Source organism: Ochotona curzoniae, unplaced genomic scaffold (assembly GCF_017591425.1).
Source record: "Ochotona curzoniae isolate NIBS_2020 unplaced genomic scaffold, NIBS_Ocur_1.0 contig_883, whole genome shotgun sequence".
NCBI classification, from domain to species: domain Eukaryota; kingdom Metazoa; phylum Chordata; class Mammalia; order Lagomorpha; family Ochotonidae; genus Ochotona; species Ochotona curzoniae.
This window is the reverse complement of record NW_024466599.1, coordinates 5,228,848-5,246,280: the sequence shown is the minus strand read 5'-3', so window position 1 is coordinate 5,246,280 and position 17,433 is coordinate 5,228,848. Positions and strand designations below refer to the sequence as shown.

General features: G+C 49.9%; 1 protein-coding gene across 3 annotated transcripts in view; it reads right to left on the bottom strand.

Annotated features, from left to right (window-relative positions):
- Positions 1 to 17,433, bottom strand: part of CPSF3 (cleavage and polyadenylation specific factor 3) — a 30,936-nt gene that overhangs the window by 5,845 nt on the left and 7,658 nt on the right. The window contains exons 6-15 of one of the 3 annotated variants that reach the window (XM_040992806.1): positions 16,268 to 16,357; positions 14,557 to 14,707; positions 13,762 to 13,937; positions 11,887 to 12,045; positions 10,688 to 10,834; positions 8,096 to 8,248; positions 5,967 to 6,075; positions 4,606 to 4,704; positions 1,631 to 1,725; positions 911 to 998 (exon numbers count right to left, since the gene is read on the bottom strand). In XM_040992806.1, coding sequence (XP_040848740.1) covers positions 911 to 998; positions 1,631 to 1,725; positions 4,606 to 4,704; positions 5,967 to 6,075; positions 8,096 to 8,248; positions 10,688 to 10,834; positions 11,887 to 12,045; positions 13,762 to 13,937; positions 14,557 to 14,707; positions 16,268 to 16,357 — 1,267 coding nt within the window. Of the gene's footprint in view, positions 1 to 910; positions 999 to 1,630; positions 1,726 to 4,605; positions 4,705 to 5,554; positions 6,076 to 6,700; positions 6,715 to 8,095; positions 8,249 to 10,687; positions 10,835 to 11,886; positions 12,046 to 13,761; positions 13,938 to 14,556; positions 14,708 to 16,267; positions 16,358 to 17,433 lie in introns of those variants that run through there. The other 2 variants (XM_040992807.1, XM_040992808.1) reach the window with 2 other exon arrangements.

Sequence of the window (17,433 nt, the reverse complement as noted above, 5' to 3'; positions counted from 1 at the left end):
CAGTGCTTCCCATCTTCGGAAGGAGCCGTGCCAATGATTCAGACTTCTGTCACTCAGCTCCAAGGCTGCCAGCTCCCGCCCCCAGGGCACTCCCTTCTTCTGGGGCAGTCTCCTGTTTCCCTGCCTCCCTCCCTGCAGATCTTTCTCCTGGTAACACTGCAGGGCTCGGCGGAGTACCCAGAGAACTGCACTAACGCCCAGCGGGCTGCTGGGGAGACACATACACTCCAGGCTCACCGGCCCGAGACGAACACCTGCGGGCCTGCGCGCCCACAGGTTGGGCTGGAGAACGGGGGCCAGAACAGCGGAGAGGCGGCCCTGGGATGGGGCCATGTGTGGTCCTCCCTCACAGCACACATGTGGCCACCCAGGCCAGCCTTGCTGGTCTCCCGCCGAGCCAGCTCCAGGACATGCGGCACCTGGGGTGGCACAGAGCATGTCCACCACATGACACAGCCGGCCACACAGCAGCCAACTGGCCCCCAACTGCCAGTGCTGCACAGAATTGCGATTTTTCTAGAAGGCTATCCAAACATATCATCAGTTAGCCATATAAGAGACTTCATCTTAGGAAAGCATTAGGAGAGCAAGCAGATGATGCTGAGGCGCTGCAGATACAGCAGAGCTGCGAAGAACACAGCATGTTTCCCTCGCCTTCCTCTGCCGTGCCCCATCTTCCCGACACACTGGCTCGGTCTCAGCAGCTGCTCTGGGCAGGACTGTCAGCAAAGGGATTGTACCAGAGCGTTCACCGCACTGAGCCCTGGACTGTATAAAGGGAGAGCCAGGACAAGAAGTGACACCCTGGCAGTGATGCCTGGCAGCATACGGGGTACAGGAGCGTCGCCATGTCAGTCTCCCAGGACTCTGGCTGCCTTCGGGGACTGGCAACAGTGAAGCAGTTCGGTACCTTTCCTGATTTTTGGATTTGACTGGACTTCCAGTATGACTGTCGTTACTGTGTCTGCATACATGTCGTTGGAAGGGTTGGCCAGCCACTGGAAAGCAAAAGGCAACATCAGGGGGAGCACGTGTGCACAGTGGCACGCGCCACACTCGCTCCCCGCCCACCCAGAGCTGCAGCACCCGGCGGCTCCCTCGGGCCTGGCTCTGGGCCACTGCTCCCTGCCCCTGCAGGCCAAGAGCCACACACAGGCTGCGCCTGAAAAGCCCCGGGCTTGTCCTTTGGTCCTTTGTGTTAGCTCCAGATTCTCACAGCCAAAGGCCCGGAGGCTCTGGTGTGAGTTGCATCATACGTGGGTGCTGGGATCCCTAGCCAGGGCCCCGATCCCCACGAGGGAGCCGTACCGAGAGGTCCAAGACCCGTGGCCACAACTGCGGCTCTCCCGGGCAGCACACGCCCAGCCGCGAGCCTCACGGGGCTCCTGCTGCGTGCGTAAAACAGCAAGCCAAACTGATATCTAAAATATCAAGTCTCAGCTGTGAGGGCTCTGCAGAGAGTGCCCAGCTATATTATATTTAGTTTTACAGATAAAAAATCCCCGCACATATCCATATTTTCCAAATACTGTTTTTTCCTATTGGGAAGAAACTAATTTCCTTTATGATTGCAAATGAAATCTTGGAAAATTTTGTTTCTTCCTCGTGTAGGTGAGTGATCTTATCTTACTTCTAATACCACCATGCCTGGTTCCTGTATTACAGTAATATTTTTGAACACTTTCAGAGCAGGTTTTTCTTGAATTTCTATTTCTTCTACATCACCTAAAGGAAAAAAAAAAAGCAATGACAGATATGTATAATCCAACACATTCCAGAGCTGCATTTGTTTGCTTATAAACAGCTGAAGTAAGGCTGCTGCACAGAGCCGGCAGTTCATCTTGTAACAACTTTAAACAACAAAGTCGGTGACTTGCTTAGAGCCCCGAAAGACCTCAACACACACGAGCTAGTCCAACATCTATGTAGAGAAGAGCCTCTCCCTTAGAAACTGCATTCATCTGAAAGGCAGAGAGGTCTTTCATCTGCTGCCTCGCTCCCCAAACACCACCAGGCAGGGCTGGATCTCCACCTGTCCCCCCCGGGGGCAGGCCTCAAGCACCGGGACCCCGTGGGCTGCGGGCAGACGCGTGCAGGCTGCTGGGTCAGGAGCTGGCAGGAGTCGGATGCGGGACACAGGCGTTTGGCTGAGTCCTCTCACTCCAGTGCCGCCCTTTGGCTAGGACCTCAACAACAGGAGACTGCCACCCAGTCACTTCAACCTTCTGCCTTCTTACTAGCATTTTCAAAAACAAAAAAGATTTAGTTTATTTTATCTGAAAGGCAGGGTTACAGAAAGAGAAGCATTCATTGGTTCACTCCCCAAATGCCTGCCACATCTGGACCTGGACGAATCCAAAACCAGTTTCTTCCAGGTCTCCCACTATTGTCCCAAGCTACAAGCAGGGATCCTGGATCAGACAAGGAGTAGAGAGCACATGAACTGGCACCTACTTGGGATCCTGCCATCGGAGGTGGAGGCTTAGCCTACTATGCTACCATGCTGGTCTAAGTTTAATTATTCTACTGTTGGGCCCGGCACTGTGGCCTAGTGGCTAAAGTCCTCACCTTAAACACGCTGGGATCCCATACAGGTGCCGGTTCTAATCCCGGCAGCTCCACTTCCCTTCCAGCTCCCTGCTTGTGGCCTGGGAAAGCAGTCAAGGACGGCCCAAAGCCTCGGGACCCTGTACCCGCATGGGAGACCCGGAAGGAAGTTCCCGGATCCTGACTTTGGATTGGCATAGCACTTGCCACTGCGGTCACTTGGGGAGTGAATCATTGGATGGAAGATCTTCATGTCTTTCCTCCTCTCTGTATATCTGACTTTGTAATTAAAAAAAAAAAATCTTTAAAAAAAAATTATTCTACTGTCAAAGGTGAGACATTTCTGATCTGAGCAGTGTCCATTGTTTTCTCCATCATCAGGGCACTAATTCCAGTCCGGCTGCTCCACTTTCAGCCACCTTCCTGCCACGCACCTGCAGAGGCGGTCGAAGCTGGCCCAGTACTTCCTGATGCGAACCCAGCGGGAGTGTGGGGCTTCTGGCTCCTGCCTGGCCTGGCCCTGGACACTGAGGCTCTTAGGGCAGTGAAGCAGCGGGATGAAGATCTAACTTTCAAATCACTCGTAATTTTTTTTTCTCCTTTCTGCCTGCTTTATTATGTGGAAGGGAGCGAGCTCAGTGATGGCGTGTGTCCTGACCTTATCAAAGCCTACACTTTCGCATTTAGGGGTAATATGGAAACAGGACGTGCTGTCTCACTGCCCCTGCTGGGGGTCACGAGCTCTTCTGAAGCCTGTCACACCCAGAAATCCTCATGAAACCGGGGAAGAACAAAGGAAAAAAACCATGAAATTTTAGGACACAAAGATTAGTTACTCCTCACTAGGGTTTTGAAGATTTCTCTGCACACCCCTCCTAAAATCGTTCACCTAAACTGTTGACATATGTCTTGTTACAGTTATAGAGTTAGACTACCCGAAAAACAGCCAGGTTCTGCAAAATCATGCTTCAACGCTATAAACTGCTAAATACTAAAATTAAAATAGACATGACACAGCTGAATAGTAATCTATAGCCATTTTAAGGTGTATTGAACCCAGTTGTATATAAACTAATAATTGTAATGTCAATGTAGAAGCCTTAGGATGTGGTTCAGAACTTGCACTTTTTTTTTCTCTCTCTCTCTCTCTAACATGCTGGTTACACAATACCATGTCAACTAATTCCATTATGTTATAAATTGTTACTGATGTAATGTCGGGGTTTTTAATTGATTGGGATGATACTCTCTCGGCTCTACCTTCAGACCAGAGATGGTCTCCCCAAGAAACTGTTGAACTTTTCTGGAAAATAAGATGCTGGACTCTATCCTTCGTAGATGCTAGCAAGGAAAGAATCTCAACCGAATTTGAATTGTAGTAATGCAACAAGAATCCACCATGGGGGCGGGGGCGGGTTATGGGGAGGGGAGGGAGGAATCCCAGAGCATATAAAACTGTGTCACATAATGCAATGTAATCAATAACCACCCCCCCAAAAAAAACAGTTGAAATAGAGGTGTAATGACTTAGAATTTTAAGTGGATTGAGGATTAGACATATAGAGGTCTTCTACAAGTTTACATTTTCAGGGGTTGGCACTGTGGCATACAGGCTAAGCCTATGGCTGCAACTCTGGCATCTCATACGGGCACAGGTTGGTACCAGCTGCTCTACTTCCACTCCAGCAGCAGGAGATGGCCCCGATGCTGGGGACTCTGTACCCACGCAGAGACCCGGATGAAGCTCCTGGCTGCTGGCTCCAGGCCAGTCCAGCCACTGTGGCCATCTGGGGAGTGAACCAGCAGATGGAAGACCTTTCTCTCTGTTTCTCCTTCTCTCACTGTAACTCTGCCTACCTTTTAAAGAAAAACAAATCTTTGGAAAAAAATTTTTACATTTTCAAAATTTTTGCCTAAGTGATTACATGACAGTAACAACAACAAAGAGTAAAGTAGAAGTAAAATGCTGTGATTGAGACAATTAGCAGAATTAAACGACATCATTTTCTAGATACAAAATTACCTCACTGAAAAGTACATGACTTTCGATAAGCATACCTGTCAATTTCTGTAGTTGGTAATAGAGCAAATTAAAGGGGCCAGTGTAGGGAATAGCTTGGGTCTGTTTCACAGTGCTCATGGCCAAGTCGGTGTAATCTGAGAAGAAAACCAGCACACCTGAACAAACAATACTGTCCCCCAAGACAAGGACACGCACGGGCTCAGGGCACAACACTGTCCCCCAAGACAAGGACACGCACGGGGTCAGGGCACAGCACTGTCCCCCAATTCACAGCCTGCAGACACGCACGGGGTCAGGGCCGAGACACACAGGCAGAGCAAGCAAGCAGGGGTGTCGCAAGGGCACCAGGCTTTTCACTGACCCCCCAGGCCCACCCCTCCAGCCGCAGGAAGACCCCACTGGCCTGAACACAGCAGGTGCTTGGCGGCCTTGGGGGCAGTGCACCAGCTGTCACCTGCCTCTTCTCTGGTTGGCAACTCCTTCAGCACCCAGCACAGGTGCCAACCAATCTCCAAATTTTCCTCAACTCTAGGCAAGGCTGCCCGCATCCTTGTGTGGGTTTCCATGTCACCCAGCTATGCCACGATTAGCTCCTTCATGGGACTGAGGTGAGATGTCAGTGCTCCAGCACTGAGCTCAAAGCGCATCTGCCACCATGATGGAGGGACAGGGTGGACCTAATGTGCGATGGCCAGACAGCCAGGAGCTGGTGACACAGACACCAAGATGGCTATTTCTGTCCTTCAGGAAGCACTTACGGCAAGTACAGCCACTCAGTATTGACTTGATTAGTGTATTTATTAGGAAAGTAATTGCTACTGATGTCTTGACATGTAGACATTGAACTCACGGGGACAAGGAGCAGTTGACACCCCACCAGCGTAGCCTGGTGCACCGCTTTTCCTACGGTTACATTCATGACACACTTCGGCCACACACAGTTGGTGTTAATTATTGGAATGATGAAAGAAAATTCCAACACAATAAAAAAAAGTAGGCTTTATGTTAACATTTTCCCCTTTTAAATGGAGGAAGGTTTTGCTCTGTGCTTAGGATTATTCTTCTGGAGCATGAAGGACAGATAGGCCCAGAGGGCAAGACTACACGTCCCGAGAACAAAACGCCTAAGTCACAAATTGAAATAAAACCCCGCAAGCGGCCATGAGCTCAGTCAATGGGCACGCTCTCCCCTTTGTAACAGCGCAGTCCCAGGCACACTGCGGGCTCTCGGAGTCCAGGGCAGAAGGAACTACATCTCGTTCATGACCAACCTTCACCTGCTCCTATTTTATTACTTGGCTGTTACTCGAAACTTGGCGACGAGGTCAAGAAAGTTGTCAGAGACTTCCCTGCAGTGCTAGGGCCGAGTCGTAGCCGACACCAGCAATATACTTACTGGACAGGTCACAAGGAGACAGGATGTGATAATTAAAGTTTCTCTTAACGAGTATTCCTGAGACCCGCTGGCCCTGTTCTGGCTTCTTGTCTGCCAAAAAGCCCATGACCTGTTAAAAAAAAAAACAACAAAGATTTTGAAGAGAACAGATTCTTGTAAAATGCACTTAGTATTTAGGCACCTAATGTTTGACATCTGCACTGTGAGAACAATGTCTGACTTACAGCAGCAACATCTGGGGTTTTGCACCTCTATGACCGGGGCAGTAACCCAGTGATGTCATCAAAGAGAGCCCTGGCATGGACGGCCAGCCTTGGTTTAGTTCCAATCAGCCTAGGAGGCAGTGGGGGCAGGCAGGAAGTGGCCATGAAAAGCACACGCTTCTGCAAGCTGGGTCCCAAACTGGGTACGCCATGAGCAGCAGGACAAAGCAACGCAGGGATGCGGCATCCACGGGGCGAGGGAGATGCTCCTGTCAGAAGGCGACGCCCATTTAGAACAAAACAACACTGGCCCAATCGCAGACCACTGTTGTGGAAGAGAACTCGTCTCCAGCACAGGGGAAGGAGCAAGAGACAGACACAGGGCACGGCCCTTGGCTCACCTGCAACCAAGAGGGCGCACAAGCCGGCAGCCAGTGGCACACTGCCGCCACAGCTCTCAATGGCAACAGCTCCATGTCCCATGAGTTCCTAACAGTTTCTCCTTCAATGAGCGACTTGGGGAAAGGGAGCCGGCTTCCTGGAGGCTGTGCTTGAGTAAAAGCCGGAGCTGATGACATTAACAAAGCAAGGCCGCACACTGGGCTCCTCTCCATCACTTCCTGCACAGCTTCCCCACGCTCCACCAGCAGTTTGGGAAAACAGTTCTCACTCTCAAAGGAACACGCTCCTTTACAGGAGCAAGAAAAAAAAATCCTTGAATGGGGCCGTGCAGTATCCTGTGAGCAGTGAGACTCTGCAGGAAGCACCAATATTCCTGAGTTTGCTCATCTGTTTTTGTTCTTGTTTTTCAAGAAAATAAACTGTGGGCCCAGTGGGGTAGCCTAGCAATTAAGGTCCTCTCCTTGCACACGCTGGGATCCCATGTGGGTGCTGGTTCTAATCGTGGTGGCCCTGCTTCCCATCCAGCTCCTTGCTTGTGGTCTGGGAAAGCAGTGGAGGACGGCCCAAAGCCTTGGGACCCTGCACCTGTGTGGGAGACCCGGAAGAAGCTCCTGGATCCGGATTGGCAACGCTCCAGTTGTTGTAGCCACTTGGGGAGTTAATCAACAGACGTTAGATCTTCCTGTCTGTATATCTGACTTTCCAATCAATCAATCAATCAATCAATCTTAAATCCCTCACAAGTAGCCTTAAAAAAGTTTTTGACTAATAGCATCCCTCTAAAATCTTGAGTAGGGTTTTCTTAACTATCTCAATGTTAAAATCAGAAAGCATTATATTTTATCACTAAAATTAGTTCTTTTAAGTCTATTTTGTTTCATTGACACGAAGCAGCGACTGGGGACAGGCAGCAGAGGCAGATGGAGAGAGAGAGAGAGGGAGAGAGAGAGATCTCAGGACCGACTCAGTCCCTCAGAGCCTGCTGGGGCTGCGGCAAACCAAACTAGGGGTAAACTCCATCCTCATCTGCATGGAGGTGGCAGGGGCCCAGGAACTGGGTCACTGTCTGCAGCCTCCCAGGGCACAGCAGCAGGGAGCTGGATCGGAGGCGGCTCTAGATCTGGGAGCCAGTGTCAAGCAGCAGAGCTTAACCTGCTGCAACACGCCTGTCTGCGGTCAACTCTCAACAAGACACTTTTAACGTTTCCTAAGACATCCGCACCGAGACTGCTTACCGACAGGGGCCGATCTCCAGATTCGTACGAAGAGAAAGAACCCAGTGCTGTACCAGTGCAGCAGAAAGCAGGCATGAGCACGAGCTCACGCTCAGAAGCAGGTGGGAAAGCACAGGGCCGTGGACTACAGAGCCCCCCAATTCAACTGCGCCGGAACTCATCTATCTGGAAACTTCCCATGTGAAGAAAGGAACCAGAGAAACCCAACGAAGCCCAAAGCGGAAATTCCCTTGGTGGAAACAGATGCAGCAGCTGCTTTCTCGCGCAGTGCCCTTTCCCAGCTGCCTACCTTAGCAAGCTTTTCTCCTCTGAAGTTCAGGGTCACGGCCTCCGTGTTCCGAGGGTTGTGCACCTCGATGTGCACCTCCTCGTTGTCCTCGTACTCTCGGATCAGCGCTGCCTTCAACCTGGCCATTTCATTCTGCTCACCGTGGACCAAAATCTACAAGAAAGTTTAAGAGTGGGGGAGCATTCTTTACCTACATTAATAATGGCCTTTATCCACATTGAACACATGAGACGGGCACACCTGAAGCGACGAAAATACGTTTGTTTCTCCAGTCTCTGCCACTAACACCACCGGCATCTTTCCTGTTTCGATGGTCACCAGAGCAGGTGGCCTCTGGGGTTGCTTCCGGGGCACATGATGCTCACATAAACAAGCTGCTACTTGTACTATCTCAAAAGGCACTTTTAGCTTTCTTCAGCTTGTTAAGATTTTCAACAGAAGCTTTTTGTGGGTGAAAAACAAAGCCTTGGGGCCCGGCGCCATGGCCTAGTAGCTAAAGTCCTCTCCTTGAACGCGCCGGGATCCCATGTGGGCGCCGGTTCTAATACCGGCAGCTCCACTTCCCATCCAGCTCCATGCCTCTGGCCTGGGAGAGCAGTCGAGAACAGCCCAAAGCCTTGGGACCCTGCACCCATGTGGGAGACCCCGGAAGAAGTTCCTGGATCCTGGCTTCGGATCGGCATAGCATCAGCCGTTGCGCTTGCTTGGGGAGTGAATCATTGGAGGGAAATCTTCCTCTCTGTCTCTCCTCTCTGTGTATCTAACTTTCCAATAAATAAATAAATCTTAAACAAACAAACAAACAAAGCCTTCTATTTTCTTCTTTAATGAGAACCAGCAAACATGTTATTTCAGAACCAGAGTTGTTCCAGTCCCCGTGACAGCGACAGGTCTCCTGCCTGCTGTTACAGCACGTTTCCCTGCGTCTGGATTCTGTGGATGGTCTCCTGCCTGGCCAGTGGCACCCACGGTCACTCCCCAGGCTCAGGCTTCACTCCTGGCCCTGTTGCCTCCCAGCTAAGTCATCTTCTTACTGGTTTGAAAAGATCTACCTACTTACCTGTCTATTTGAAAGTAAAAGCAACAGAGAAAGAAAAAGCCGCAAAGATCTCCCATCTGCTGGGTTCACTACAAATAGCAACAACAGCCACTCTGGGCCAGGCCCCGCCCAGGAACTCTGACCTGGTCTACCCCGTGGGTGCAGGGCACCAAGTACTTGGGCTATCTTCTGCTGCCTACCCAGACACGTTAGTGGGACAGCTGTGCAATTCTGACAAAATTAGCTAACATGTCAGTTTTCTCATGTACAAAGGTCCTGCTGGTAGGGAATACGAAGCAAGCCGATTCACGTAACACTGGCACGATGCTGGCAGACGGTAGGCATGAGGTAAACGCCTCCTAGTACCAGTGACTACTGCCAATGCTGCTCATCTAACTCGATCGCACTGCAGGAAGGCATCAGGTCCAGTGACACGAAACACAGCTGAGAATGAGGTGCTGCTATCGCACACAGAGCAGCATGGATCCCCCTCCGTGGAAAATCATCCTTGGAGCGGGGGGCAGGGACCAGAAAACCACAGACACGAGAAAACACCTGCAAATAGCCTATGCTGCCAGCAAATGCCTCCTGCTCAGCTCCGACACTCAGAGGGTGGTCACTTCCAGCAGCGTGCACTCACCAAGGGCCAGCAGCACCGTGGGGACGTGATGCCGGGAGGGCACGACCACAGACCAGCCCTGACAGCGGGGCACCCTCTCCCGGGAGACACCTAGAATTAGCCAACTGCGGGAGCCAGCAGGTAGTTTAGATGGTAAGCAGGGCTGGGGGAGAAGAAAATGGCACCCAAGTTCCAGATGAGCAGTGCTGAGCTTCTGTTGGGGGTGATGCGGACAGGACTTTACACTTGAAATTGTCCAAACTGCAAATGCCATGCCATATATACGTGAACAAAGATATTCACAAAACAACAAATAAATATAACAGAATTCCACTTTCTCCACATGATGTGAAACTCCCAGAGAAGGTAATTCATTCAGCTGACTACAGAGCCACGTTTTTTAAGTATTCCTTTAGTTAAACACAGGCTGTACTAACAAGAAGTTATAAATTTCCCATTTAAGTTTTAGATTTTCACCTGGCATGACTTATCATTTCCACCTCCACAGATGACCCTGGCACTGCCTATCCATGCTGTGTGAGCCTCTCCTGCAGTGTCCGCAGCACCTCCTGCTGGGCAGTCAGTCCTAGTCACAGCAGGGTCATAGCCGGGCCCAGAGCAGTCAGAGATTCGTCCAAGGGTCAGAGCTGTTCTAAACCAGGAGCCATACTCCACGGGGCAGCAGGGAGCGTGCACAGCCTGCACTGGGCAAGGGGAGCTGCTCGCCAGACCTGAAGGTGAGGGCAGAACTGACCACCCCAGCCTGGAGGGGCAGAACCGACCACCCCAGACTGGAGGGGCAGAACCGACCACCCCAGCCCAGAGGCACTGACTGACCACCCCAGCTCAGAGGCGCTGACCTACTAAGCCAGGGCGCCTGCTTCACGGTATGCTCTTCTCCCTACAATGTCACAAGTCAAATTCAGAGACTAACCACATGAGGCGGTTTCAAAGCACGGATAAATTCGCTGGTTTGTTGGTAATCTGTGTGAGCAGAGAAAGAAATGTAATCAACAGACATTTTCAGCGGTAACTTCTGTCCAGACATGGTGGTGATTTCTTCAGGTTCAGACATGATATGCTGTGGAAAACAAAGACAAATAACAAAATAAAACAAACAAATATCCAATTAGAACAGACACATTTGCATTTGTTTTTTCATGCAGCCATTATAACTCCTGGATTAAATTTAGGACCTTCAGCACAAAACCATTTGGAACACTTTGGTTTAGTAAACATCAAATGCTCAGTTTTCCAAATCAAGTGTTTAGTGAAGAAACTAATCAGGTTAACTGAAAACCAACGTTCTTAAGAGCGCTGCCAGTGAAAGCCGTCCTTACGAGCGCACAGGCAGCCCTCTCCCCAGCTGCGTGCTCTGGTCACGTCAACGTGAGCATGAGGAGCACACACATGTTTCCGACACGGCAACACTGCTCCTACAGCACTTCCAGAATCAGTCATCAAAACGATCCTGAAGGGAAACCACGTCCTAAAACCAGAGAAAACGCTAAGAGGATGAGGACGTGAGTGGAAATCCAGACACAGCCTGCAAGCTTCGGGCATCTTCCCTACAGCGCCCATATCCCGAAAATCAACACCAAGTGCTTCTCACCAACAGGAGGCTTTGTAACACAATGTGTTCCATGCTGAACGTCCTAAACCTGAAAACCCGAATCCTGAAAACTCGAGACTGCTTGAGCTCTGCCACCACACAGTAAGGAGAAATTCCACGCACGGCCTGCGTGACGGCTCACACTGAGAACACAGGTCCCAAAAGATTAAACTACCTTCCTGTGATGCCAAGATATCTCGTCATGCATATGCAAAGAAAGAAAAAAACCCAAATCACGAGATCACTCGTTTGCACTGGGAACGCTCTTCTTCACTGGACGAGGGCATTACACATGAGTTCATCTCAAGGGGCCTTCAGCCCTGTTAAACTGACAGAGTATTTCTCAAACTTTAATGGGCACACCAACCCCCTGGTGCTCTTGCTGTGTGCAACTCTGGCGCCCTAACTCCATCCTCATTTTAAAAATCAAAATTCACAAAATAATGTGGTGGAAAAGCCCGCGAGGCTCATGCCTCCTCAAGCTCTGCCGGGGAAGAGCGAGAGCCCAGGACCTAACTAACCTTGGCGAGCGTTCCTTCCACACAGTACCCTGCTATGATGACGCCGTTTCTCTTATCAGTGCACCAGCTCTCAAAGAGCTCTCTGGACAAGCCGCTCTGCATCATGCCTGGGGACGCCATCACCACACTGGGACCAATGTCGTCGAAGTGGTCCATGCTCTGAGAGGCAGAGGAGGGGGAGAGCGCGTCAACTACCACGAGTCACAGCATTCCTTAAAGAATGACCAACAGTAGCCAAAAGATCAGTCCCACTTGACAGGGCCTGGCAAGAGAAGCAAACACGAAGCACAACTGTCGAGTTTCTAGCAGTTTGGCTGGAGTAACAGGAAAAGAAGTGATGAAAAGCAGTAAGTTGCGGCTGCTGTTTTGGCACAGTGGGTAAAGCTGCAGCCTGCAATGCCAGCATCCCATATAGATGTTGGTTTGTGTTCCACCTGCTCCACATCCTGTCCAGTTCCCTGCTAAAGGCCTGGGAGCAGCAGTAGAGGATGGTCCAGGTATTTAGGCCCTTGCTATCCACATCAGAGTCCCAGAAGAAGCTCCTGATTCCTGGCTTCAGGTGGCGTAGCGCTGGCCATTAGAGCCAGCTGGGGAGTGAACCTGCACAGGGAAGATCTCCCCCTGCTGTAATTCTGACTTTCAATATAAACAAAATCTTAAAACAAAAAAGCACTGATGTTCAGATTTCCCATGGACCTACAGGACCACTGCAGGCAAGCTCAGTGGGGACACATAAGGGATCTACCCACCCAAGGCAGAACTTGGAGAGAACTGACACAGGCTCAGCAGGCTGAGTACACTGCATGAGCATTTCCACCCAGCCTGTCATTCTAAGTTTGTTTAAGGATTCATTTATTTACTTGCAAGACAGAGGCAGAGAGATCTTCCGTCTGCTCACTGGTCACTTGCCCAATGGGCTCAATGGCTGGAACTGGGTTAAGCTGAAGCTGGGAGCCAGGACTTCATCTGGGTCTCCCACAAGCATTTGACCACCTCCACTGCTTGCTTAGGCACGCTAGACAGGAGCTGGGTCAGAACTGAAGCTGCTGGGACTCAAACTGGTGTGCACATGATACGCCAGTGTTGGCTAAACCCACATGCCACAACATTGGCCTAGCTACTTGGCATTCTCCCCTCCTTCCCATTTTGATAGTGTTTTATGTAATTCCTAAAGCACTATAAAAAAATTCACACAAAGTTGCTAGAAGAATATTATAATTTCCAAAAATGTCCTGGCTTTTGTTATATCCAGTTTTTCAAGGATGAATTTAACTTGGCAATCCAGACAAAAAGCTTAATAAAATCTTAAGCAACTGACTAAAAAACATAGGTTTTAAAAACAAAGCCTAACGTGGCTCTATGGCTTACTTGGTTAAAGCGCCTGTCTCGTAAAAACAAAGCCTATCTACAACTAGAAGATCATTCAGAACTTAAATTATTTTGGTCGTTATCATAATTGAGGCATTAATTCAAATAAAATTATCTTTTTTTAGTTAAATAAAATCAGACTTATTGAATGCCTCTGAAAGGTAAATCTGAGAAACAGATGATCAGGTGTGTGTGAGAACGGGCATTTAATGTGTAATACAAAGTATCTTTGTCTCATTAGAACTTTTATTTCTACAGCAAAAAATCCAAGCTAGTTAGCAGCCTTAAGCTCCGAGAACAGAGAAGAGACCTGGGGGAGGAGGCTGCAATTGTCCATAGAAATAAAGATGGCTAGTCTCTGGGAGTTTCATCTACTGCAGAAAAATGCCACCTGCCGGAAAAGAGGGAAGCAAGGAGGATTCACCACACCATCACCATCCCTGCCGCACCAAGGCCTGATGGGACAGCACATTCACCCTGGTCCCTCCTTCTCCCACAAGTGCTTACCTTGAGATTACTAATGTGTTTGAAAACAAAGGGGTTGTTGATGTTGATCTGTTTGCGGATCTTGTCATTCATGGCGTTCACGTAGGTCTGGTACACTGCCATGCACTTCTTGGCCAACGATGACGCATAGTATATGGGAATGTCGTGCAGTTCTGGGTGATTCTGCCAGTATTCATCTAGAACGATTTTATAAGAAACAAACACTGGGTACGGTGGATAAATAGTTCAAGTAATTAGGTTTTCAAAATCCAGACAAGGAAAAAATGAATTAAAGCATTTAACTAGCTGGGTCCTTATTGAATTAAACTTACAAATTCAAAATTTACTTCATACCACCCTTGGAAAGAGCTGTGATCACAGACCAAGGGGTGGAGGCAGCAGGCTCTGGGTCACCGGCTAAGCTGCTGCTCGCGAGGCCAGCATTCCTTGTCCACGTGTTGCTGTGAGTTCCATTTGCCTTGACACCAGCCCAGCTTCTTGCTTACATGCCAGGGAAAGCAATGAAAGATGGCCCAACTGCTATCATCATGGGAGACCTGCAGAAGCTCCTGGCTCCTGGCTCCAGCCCAGCCCAGCTCTGGCTGTTGCGGCCATTTAGGCAGTAAACTACTGCATAGAAGATCTCTGCATCTCTCTCTCTGGAATTCTGGCTTTTCAGAAAACTAAGGCATCTTTACAAAAAACATCAAGAAAGTGAAATTAACACAGGTGGAGTGACTTAGCCAAGGCCCCATGATCATCTTGATAGGATGATGTGAGATTCAGACATGCTCCCAGATGAAAAGGCAGGCACACCTAGAATCAAGAGCAGCTCCTGCGCTCTTCCGAGTGCAAAGACAGGGATGAGCCCTCGGCCGCCTCTGTTCACGATGTCGTGCACGGTGTTGCAGAAGCGTGCTTCTCGCTCCTCACGTTTCTCGTGGATGTGGGTCCCGTAAGTGGACTCCTACAGAACACGGGAGAAATGTGACTCCAAGGTCAACCAGGCCCAAGGATTTACAGAGTTAAACAGTGGTGAGACTGCTGAGGCAGACAGAGCACTCACTTCTCTTGCAGCGTGCCATCTACTCCAACATGTTACTAAGAGTATGCATCAGCAACAGCCACAATGAATCAGACGAGGCAGTGAGAACTCCCCAGCAGACAGGATCCGGACAGAGTCCAAACACTGTCCAACAGCACAAAATCACTCTTCCTCTCTCAACATAATTTTGCTGTCTTTTACAAATTCTTTTAGCCATTTGCTTCCCACCAGGAAGAGAAGTCAAAGCTTTAAAATCAGAAATAGGTATTATTTCCTACACTTCTGCCCCAGAGCATCTCCTAGAGCCGCACTCTGTGTAGAGCGCTGACCAACCACACAGCGAGCCCAGGAAGCTCACCCTCGCCCTCAGCGCAGCACAGCACGGATGACAGCCAGTGACCGGGCCACGGGCACTTACCACTGGACACACACTGCTCCGTGCTGCCAGATCCCACGGAAACACCTGCTCTTCCCAAGTTCACTCTAACCCGCCACAGTGTGTGGCTTAAGGACACCAATGCATGCTGGTGCTGCACGTGCGGCCAGCCACAGGGTGCTCTTTCCACCCTAGCAAGACACATCCCGTGTGCCTAAGCACACTAGACACAAGAGATCACGCCCAGTCCCTGACCTCACACAGCTGGGCATGCGCCCTACAGAAGGCCCTATGCACAGTTCTCTCTCATTGCCCTGGGATGTGAAACCTAGCCAGACAGGACATAACAAGAAACAATGTGACAAAGTAAGCATGTGACAAGGGGCAAAATGCCATTAGAGCAAAGGCAGCCGGGATAACCCTGGGGTGGCAGTCACACGAGCAAAGGCAGCAGGGGTAGCATGTAACCCTCGGATGACGCCCTACAACTGCCACAAACACGGAGGGAGACCCACAATCTGAGACAACCCTGTTTCTGATGTTAGACTAAACATGCTCCACAGAAGACAAAGCTCGGGCTCGGCGCCATGGCCTAGCGGCTAAAGTCCTCACCTTGAATGCACCAGGATTCCTTATGGGCACTGGTTCTAATCCTGGCAGCTCCACTTCCCATCCAGCTCCCTGCTTGTGGCATGGGAAAGCAGTTGAGGACGGCCCAAAGCCTTGGGACCCTGCACCCACGTGGGAGACCTGGAAAGAAGTTCCTGGCTCCTGGCTTCAGATTGGTGCAGCACCGGCCATTGTGGCCACTTGGGGGAGTGAATCATCAGATGGAAGATCTTCCTGTCTCTCCTCCTCTCTGTATATCTGACTTTGCAATAAAAATAAATAAACCTTAAAAAAAAAAAAAAAAAAAGACAGAGCTCAACTGCCAAGAAAACTCCCTCAGAACATTCTTTACAGTGAAAAACAAAAAACAGAACAAAACAAAAACCCAAGAAAACACATATATTGAAATCCACTAATATATAATAAAAATGAGTTCACAATTTTTTCCTCTAGAAAATTCTGCCTTTAGTAGACTACTACCACACACTATTACTTACAATAATAAGAATATCTGGTTTAATATTCGGAATTTCAGCTGCCATTAAGTGTCTGTCTTCTTGTCTGGAGAAGTCGCCTGTGTATAAGAGCTGTGGGAGACACAAAGCCAGAAAGTGAAGAGTTGGGGCGCCCTCACCAGCTCGTGAGCATGGCAGCAGGAAAATGAGGAATGAAGCTAAATGAAATAGCCTACAACCAGCGAAACCTACAACTGTGTACAAGTCACTAACTCATCCAGGGCTCCACTTACTGCATCTAACTCAAGATAACCCAGGAATGACCAAGCCCAAGGAGCGCTCCTGGACTTGTGCAACAGGGGAAAGGAACGCCCCCAGGTCCTGGGAGCACAACAAAAAGGAAGCACACGTGACAATTCCAGAATTCAGCACGGCACTCTTGCAGTCTCCTGCTTAACTTCTGTGCCCTTGAGTAAACGGAGAGAGGACGCAGTTCAGTGATGGACTGCACAACACGGCCAAGGTTCAAACACGGACATGTGAGTAGATGTAAAAATTACTGCACACCAGAATCACTTAGAAAACGGGAACAGGAAAAGGCCAGAGCTGGTGTGAAGCACAGCAGGCAGAGCTGCCACACGTGGCACCAGTATCCCGTGTGGGCACCAGTTTGTAGTCCAGGTTGTTCCGTTCTGAGTCAGCTCTGTGCTAACGGCCTTGACAAAGCAACAGGGGCAGAGTGGTGTGCTGCGGTGTGGAGTGGTGTGGTGCGTGTGACTTTTTCAAAGCATCAGTGAGCAGCTCGGACCAGCTCCCCTGGTGACGTGACTAGCCGTCCCCAGGGCTGGTCTGCACCAGTTCAAGTGTCCTGCTGCACTTTTCACTCAGGGAGGGCTGCACAGATCCTGTCGGGGGCTTCCCTGTGAACATGAACCTCAGCCTGCTCACACACACAGATGGCTGTTCACGAGCCACCCCCTCAGCATCTGGGGACTGGTTCCAGGACCCTCCCCGGGAATAAATGTTGCTGTGTAGGTAAAATCATGTTCAGATGAAGTGTACTACCTAACATGCTGGGGCAGACTGTATTTCTGAGGATGAAAGGGGAAACCACACAAGTCCTGTACACATGCCACGCCCCCTATTCTCCATCTGCACACACGCCACGCCCCCATTCTCCACCTGCACTTTCACCACGCCCCCTATTC